This window comes from Limulus polyphemus, unplaced genomic scaffold, assembly GCF_000517525.1.
Source record: "Limulus polyphemus unplaced genomic scaffold, Limulus_polyphemus-2.1.2 Scaffold35, whole genome shotgun sequence".
NCBI lineage: Eukaryota > Metazoa > Arthropoda > Merostomata > Xiphosura > Limulidae > Limulus > Limulus polyphemus.
Genome location: NW_013665645.1, coordinates 1,570,020 through 1,578,554, shown reverse-complemented (window position 1 = coordinate 1,578,554; position 8,535 = coordinate 1,570,020). Strand labels below are relative to the sequence as shown.

Genomic DNA, 8,535 nt, shown 5'->3' with positions numbered 1-8,535 from the left:
ATAACTTTTTGTATGTGAAAGATGTGTAATATTAACTGAAAGACTGCCACATTGCATGAAGATATACCCAATATATAGAGAGTTATATGTATTAAATTTACATCAACTTTAAACGAGTACAAAAGGTCACGTGACTCAGTCAAATTCACTGACTCTGTGTTGGAAGAGTTAAGCAGAATTATGAAAAATACCCGAATTCTATACATACATATAGCACTTGATTTAGAACTTCAGTTCCTAAGACTTCTAAGATTACATTTTCAGAATCTTAGAGCTGACTAAAAACAAAGTATTTATAAAAAAAAATGTGTATTAAAATAATTCATTTTAAAATATTCCACATCCACGGTTTTTTGTTATTTAACTTTACACCTCTTTCAATGTTTTTACATCCACTTTTCTCTAAAATGAATGAAAGAAATTAATAAAGATTTCAACCAAAAACTAAACTGCACCTGTACTTGATTTCAAAATAATTTGCTATACTCTATAAAAATTTCAATGTTTAAGAATCTTAAAAATGCTTTATATGTACAATTTAATTTACTAAATGTTAAAGGAACTTGTTCAAAAAAACAAAGCATTTTGCTACCTGTAATAAATAAGAATAATTGTAATTCATTTCAATGTACCAATTACAACAATAGGTAACACCCAAACTGTTACCATGAGTGTGGTCCAGTTATTGGAACAATCACAACTGTTCCATCTGTCATCAATTACATTAACTATATGTTTTATGTTGCATATAGTACAACTATGTGTATTACTTCCTCCTCTTCTTCTATTAGTCAATCTATTGTTCTTGACATGTCAGTAATTTTGAAGAATTTCATTAATTTATAGTCTTGTAAAACTTGCTGACAGAAACAACTTGTGCTAGTAAATTTTATAATTACTTAATAAAATATTTGAAATACTAATGATTTATTGGATAACTCATTCTCTTCTAATGCATCCTATTAGATGTATAAAGTAGCTTTTGGAGATCCAATAAGCATTTTTATGGGTAAAGTAAATGAAATACTGAATTTTATCAAGAACAGCTACAAATACATTACATATATTACTATGTTTAACTACCATCATTAAATCCATGTACAATCTTGATATTAACCATGTAATCATAATATTAACATACTACATAGATTAAAGCATTTGTAATAATCACTGTTCTCAGGAACTTAGACCAAAAGGTTGGGTTATTTCTATTTGAATATGCAAGAATAAAGTACTATATATTCACTGAAAGTTAACATTTTCCTAAATTGAAAATGTATTTCCAACAATACATACCTCTCACACTTATAGCTGTTACTCAACTGTCAGGGTTTCTTACTTTGCCCATCTAAGCATTGGTCTGATATTTTCTCACTTGTTCCAGTCTTTTATACCCTACTCAATTGCCCTTGGCAATATTTATCTCATGATACTCTCCACTGTGCCCTATATCCTGGTATTGTAGGCAAGCATCTCATTCGGATAATGTTATCACTTTTTGAGATGGACTCAATCCCAGTCTCTAACACTGGCTCTTAGTGTGGAGGAAGGGTGTGAAAGTGTGAGAAGAGGTTAGTATCAGTGGAAGTACATTTTCAATTTAGGAAAATGTTAACATCCAAAACATACATACCTCCACTCCCACTTATAGCTAGAATCCCATATTAATAAGGTGGAGGGGCTGGTGAGGGCATTATCCATATAGAAAGCACCTGCGTAGATCATAGGTGTATCAACAGAAGATTGGCACCCTAGTGGAGGAACTGCAATACATCCAGAAAGGTATGCTCTTCAACTGGAACTTAATTCCTGTATAGTGGGTGGAATTTTACAAGATCCAGTGACTGAAAACCAGGTCTGGTAAGGACTCCCAAACTCCACTAGTAGAATATGGAGAGTAATGCACATTGGGGAGTCCTGAGGAACAATGCAATAGGTAAACCAAGTTACCTAATTTTTTTGAAAGCAAACCAACCCCAATATATGCAATCCAATGATTGGCAGGGACAGGCAAAATCATCTTATTCTTTACTAATGATAGTCTACGAGTGTCAGTCCATCATGGAACAGTAATACCACTTGGTCAGCTCCTAAGTGGTATTATGGAACACCTAATTTCTACAGAGCCTGTTGCAACCTGTATAAAGTATACTGAATTAGTGGTTGCTAGTGTGGAATTGGTTTGATAAAAGCACATCTGGGAAATACTTGCCACAGAGTGGGATCCTGTGATAACATGATAAGGGAACTGAAAAGTAACAATGAAAATACTCACCCCCTCTAGATAATCTAGCAGAAATGGTTAAGATAGCTACAGGGGTAAGCAAAAACCTTCAGATGAAGAGACTGCCAGATCATGCAAATAATTTAAGTCTAGTCTGTACAATGACCTCAAATGGGCAATGCAACCGGGCTGTTAAGGACATAGAAAAGTGGCAAATCTGATTATATTTGACACACAGAAGATACCTCACCTTCAAAGAGAGCCCAAAATAAAAACTGTTGTCTAGCATCTCTAAAGGTATTAGCGCAGGCAAGAAAACCCTCATTAAACATGACCAACATCGAAATCTCAATGGACACAGAAGTGAGAAATAGTTATCAGATGAATCAGTGAAAAGGATTGAATCCCTTTCCTGTCTGACAGTGTGTTGGGAAAGAAGAACTGGTCTGAGGATGTAGAGAGAATGAGAAAGTGGTCTGTGGACAAATAACACAAATCACTCTGACAGGTGATGTTTGTTGTCAGCAGCCACGAAAAATAAATCTTCAGGTAAAGGGGAAACAAAAGAGTCAGGTCACAAACAGGTATTGAGAAAGAACATGTAATGTAACCTTAATATACCTGGTAGGTAACTGAAATGGTCATTTGGGACCAAGTATTCAAAGTGACTTCACGATTCTGGAGAGTACTGGGGACTCAAAAAATATGTAGTCATGATAGTCAAATGGCAGTTAATAAGCCGGCTTTAAACAGGGCAATTGTGGAAGATGCAAAGAGCTAGGTCAAAAAAGGAGTAACAGTTGACATTACTGATTGAAATGGGTTCAACCTCCTCTCAATACACCATTGCCAATATCCTTGTCATTACTGTTGATAAATGTTCATTTCAGACTCAGCAAAAACTCAGACAGATACATGGCAACCTTAGAAATTAAACCTCGATGTCATGCAAAAGACTGTATAACCTCTATGCCTGAAGCTTCAGTTTCTGGATACCTGGGTGTACCATATCAAACCATGGCTGCCTCCCAGAGAAAGCCTAAAAGAGAGTGGAAGAGTTGGACACACTGGAAGGGACCACAGAAGCAGAAACCCAGGTATAGCAGCCAATTTGGTGCTATCAACAGGACCAGACAATGGGTTGGAACAAATCATATTTAGTATCCTGGGTAAAATATGAAGTGGAGAAAAGGCTAAGAGCTATAAGCCCATCCTCACGGAATGCATCTATTGCAAAAGCCCAAAGATGAGTTACTGGAGACCAAATTACCAGTAGTTGGGTGATCCAGTGAGAGGCCAACCCACCAATTAGAGTTGCAAAATGAGAGCCAATCCAACAGAACCTTGCAATACTGTGTCTATCCTTTTGGTAAAATCTGTTTGGATTGAGACAATTGACCTGCTACCACAGGCATCACCCATGGAACAATGACAAGCTAGTAGGACGATAAAATAGGAATGGTCCCAAAAAAAAGAGATCCAAAATTAGAAAACAAGGAACGCTAGACCACATGGTTCCTCAATGAGAAACACTAGACACCACCAAGGAATTATCAGAGTGAAGCCTGACGATTTTCTCCTTAATAGGCCCAGACCATGAGGCACTGCCTGTTGAAGCACAAGAAAGACTAAAACACTGTGTAGGGAATCCTCTTCACCTGTGCATAGACCCAGGAATTCCTGACTGTTGGTATATGCATCCCTGAAGCAGAGCATTTGTGAAAAGATGGAACTCTGGATGAGGCAGCAGTAGAGGAACCCATATCGTAGTAGTGTCCTGACTTAACAATCCTTCGAGATCAAAGAATGATCCCAAGTTAGGAAACTGGGGAAATCATTGGATTGATGTTTATGATCGTTTGGTTGCATAAAGACCATTAAAAGGATATCTTGTGCTCTTGTCCCAAAGGCACAGGGACTCACGTGATGCCCACATTCCCAGAAGAGAAAGAACCATCTGTGCAGTGGGAGAAGGAGAGGTGAGTAAGAGTGTAGCATCCTGTTCTATAGCGTTGAGCCGGATGGGAATCATCTTAGCCCAAGTGAGAGACAAGATGAAAAATAAAAAAATACCCAGACTGATGACATATCTATTTGGAGCAAGAATAGATGTCTCAGTCCTGAAGGGAAGCCTGCCTTGGTTGTTTCTGAAAGTAAAATTAGGATGTGGTGATCTGACAGTTGACGAGAATGTTTCAGCAGTAACCAGTCATCTGTGAAATGGTGTGTGCATAGTACAATGGAATGAAGGGAATGAGAAAAAAAAACTTGTATGATTCAGCAAAACCCATATGAAGCTGATGCGAGTCCGAAGGTAAAAACCCAGAATTGCAGTACCTGACCCTTGTACACAACAAATGCCGACAGTGGTGGGATTCCACCGCTATGGCAAAGTGCAGATAGGAGCCCACTACAACCAATTTGTACATCTACAATCCCAGTAAAATGTCAAGTCGGATTGAGAAATTAGTAACTTGTGAACCTTGGAGAATCTAGGAATTGATAAAGAAGAGAAAGATTGATGACAGGTCCAACAATTGACAGGAATAAAAACTCTGATGATCTAGCACAACTCTCTCACTACTCCCAGACCAACCAAACTCTGATTACCCTAGAACTAAGTTCCAAATCCCAAGGAACTGTGGGAGATGGAAACCCTATAGGTTGGGTGGATAATAGTAGTGAAGATGTGAACAGAATGACTAATTTTGACTCAAGGACATGTAGCTCTCCTGGACCCATGGTTAAGGTTACCACATGTCCAGAACTTCTTGGAGCAGAGCCTTCACAGCCCCTGAAGGTATACAATAATCACCAGTGTTGCTGCCGATCTGACTGAGCAGCTGAAACCTTGGATATAGACAAAACCTATTCTAGGTACCAATGTATCAAGGGGCTTATGTTGAGGGTCAGGACCCAGGAATAGGAGCAGAACTATAACCCCCAGTAGGAGCCGATGAAATTCGAGACTCCAACAACAACAGGGAAGAACATAAAAACCGAAAATTGAACCAACATGCATGCTGACAAAGGATCCAGCTCGTCATCAATGAAGTTGGTGATCCTGAGAGTCTTCCAACAAAGTGAAGTGAAAGGAAAACAAAATTTTGGATGTGAAAGTTATAAGTCAGTAGACTTAACCTGTCTCATCAGGTGACATTGATCTATTCAGTGGAACTACAAATTTCATCAATGAAGTTGGTGATCCTGAGAGTCTTCCAACAAAGTGAAGTGAAAGGAAAACAAAATTTTGGATGTGAAAGTTATAAGTCAGTAGACTTAACCTGTCTCATCAGGTGACATTGATCTATTCAGTGGAACTACAAATTCTGCCTTAAAACTCCAGAAGTCAAAGAGCAGATATATTATTTGAGGGGCAGAAAATGCTTCCATCTGGCAGTGGTAGGCTAAATCATGAAGTTCCGATAAGGCATAACTGAGAAGGAAACTTTCTAACATGAACTACAATATCTGTTGATGGAGAGAAAACAAAAAATTCACCTCCAGACCTTTCAGCCATCAAGTAAGGTGCAGACTCAAAAGCAATCAGGAAAATGCCTAAAAAATCACACTCTCAAAGAATCAACAGAAGGAAAATCAAACACAGATTATCCCAAAGTGGTCTCCGGTTGTTATTTTTATAATATGTGATTTAAAGACTGTGTTGATTGGAACAGCATTTGCTGCATCCACTCTAAGAAATCAAACTCCGGACCTCAGTGCTACGAGTCCACAAACTCACCACTGTCCTCCAAGGAGACTGAAAATCCAACAGGAAAAGATGAATCTAAATTCTCTCCAAAATGTTGAGGATCGCCCTGAACTGCAGCCTCAGAGCCCCCCAGAGGACCACCACAGATCCGAATATATGTCTGCATCTCACTATGACTAAGATCACTGACAGTCTTAACTGAGAATGACTCTCCCCCTCAATTTGCCTCCGTGCCATAAATCTGCTTGCCAATCAGAAATTTGTTTATTTATTATTATTATTAAAAATCAACTACATAACATGGATAAGGTTCAAAGTATCTCTGAATTATGCCTGTTATAGAGTAAGAGAAATAAATCTCCAATAGTAAATACATACTTTCCTCCTTCTTCTGCAACAAATGCAGTGACTTTTGAAATGCTGTATCTGAATTATACAACATCCAAATTTCTGCAAAATTTCACTCGCTTTTTGACAAAAAATAAACCAGGGAATGCACTTACTGTGACATTTATACCATTTATATTAAAATATTTATTCATGTTTTAAAATAAAGAGTATTTATTCACCAAAAATGAAAAAAATAAATAAATATAAAACAGCATATCCTTAGGTAGGATTGAATTTGCAATGCTCTGTATATTACACTGTGACTTTAACTACAAGGCTACACTTTAGGTTGAATTCAAAGCATGTGTTTCTAAACTTGAACCTCACCAGCTGCATGACATGGTTGTGTTTGGAAAGTTATAAATTTTCTTCTAACACATCTCGTGTTTGATTCTTGAGAGTTGCAGTTTAAAATGTGTTGCACATCTTATAATAATTTTAATATTACTACTACAAATAATAATAAAAGTAATAATAGATTACAAGATTGTCTCAAATGTTTCTTCTAATTTGGCTTGTCTGATATCTCCACTTTATATGGCTGGACTTTTTTATAATTTAGCATTTTTTCACATTAGCAGTGGTTTCGTTATGTTTAACACTATAAACGAATTCTAATTCATACAACATGTAACAACGTATTCAAAAATCTAGATGAACACATTAAAACAAAAGCATGTTTAAGTTAAACATATAAGCAACTATAAAACCATCAACTGAATCAAAAATAACATAGATGGACTCAATTATAAGCAAAAACATTCACGAGAAAGATGATACACTGAAAAACATCAAACTTGTTCAACTGAACACATTATAAAGTAACATGGAAGTAAAAGTCAGGAAGATCACCTACTCAAGCAAACATTACACATTTATGGGTAGCACAGATACATTTAAGGATATCTGCATGTTCACAGAAAATAAAAAGATACCAACAGAACTCACTTTAATGATCCCTATAAGTTGAAATAACACAGACATACCTTTCCTTCTGGCTCAGTTTCCTTGCTTTCCTTTTTCTTATCCTCCTCCCCTGAGCCAACCTCAAGGCTCACTAAATTATATGTTGTTATCACAATATCATAGGAAGCCAATCTATAGGGTTAATACGTATATTTGAAAATGTTTACAACAGTATCACAAATTAATTTGCTTACTTATTATAGTTATACAAACTAAAATATAAATATTCTTAATGATTTTGTTTTTAATGAACGAGTATTCAATTTAGAGAAAAATATTTTCATAACACTCATGATACCATAAAATTATAAAGGACTAAACAAATTGCTAACTCATAATTAAAAAAAAACTTATTTCAGGATTTCAAGATAGCTTTCACTTAAATTATTATATTTTTTCATATTTTAATATGAGCATGTCATCTCTAACAAGATCCTTCAGCTACATCAGTGAAACCACACATGTTTATAGATAGGATATGTGACCTATCTTTGCAATAGTAATAACATTTCATTTTTGATGGAAGAGGAAGGAGTCACCTTTGCTGACAGAAGACAGATTCAGTGAAGAGAAGTAGAAAAGGCAAGTGTTTAAGTATCTAGTAATGCTCGTTTTTGCTTAACACCTATTTAATTCATGACCTCTGAAAGTATTTGAATTTTTTTATGCATAAACATGTAATCCTTTTTGTAAAGTGCTAATACATTTTTGCTACTTGCTTTCTAAATTAAAATATAGCAAGCTGGAACATTTTTAACTGTATTCTTATGACAATATTTAAAAAAAAGTACAACTATTTTATAAACATAACTCAAGAATATTTTATAATATACAGTATTTGGAATAATTATGCAAAAGTATGGAAAAAGGTATAAAAAAGGCAAATACTCTTTATTGTGCGAAAATGAATTGCACTAGAGCACAGTCACATTTTAGTAGATTAAGCAGTACCGCATTTTTCGGAATATAAGATGCACTCTTATTTTGAAGACAAAGTTTTGTTTTTGGAGAAAAAAAAGGTACAGTCGCATTTGAAAGATTTTTATTGAACAAAAATTCAATTTGATACTTTAAAAATTAGTATATATTATTCTAAACACAAAAGAGCTCAAAACATCAAAATAAGAAAATACCATAAATCAAAAAAAGGTTTACTGTTATTTAGTTTGGTTCAAAACCTACAAAATCTTTATGGCTTTCACTGTAATTTATTTTTTTATTATTTAGGAAGCATTATAAATAG

At 35.5% G+C, this 8,535-nt stretch overlaps 1 protein-coding gene across 1 annotated transcript in view; it reads right to left on the bottom strand.

The window, feature by feature from the left end:
* Window positions 1-8,535, bottom strand: part of LOC106460791 (transcription termination factor 2-like) — an 81,237-nt gene that overhangs the window by 37,051 nt on the left and 35,651 nt on the right. The window contains exon 8 of the mRNA XM_013920535.2: window positions 7,313-7,424. Within this exon, the coding sequence (XP_013775989.2) occupies window positions 7,313-7,424 (112 nt within the window). The remainder of the gene's footprint in view (window positions 1-7,312; window positions 7,425-8,535) is intronic.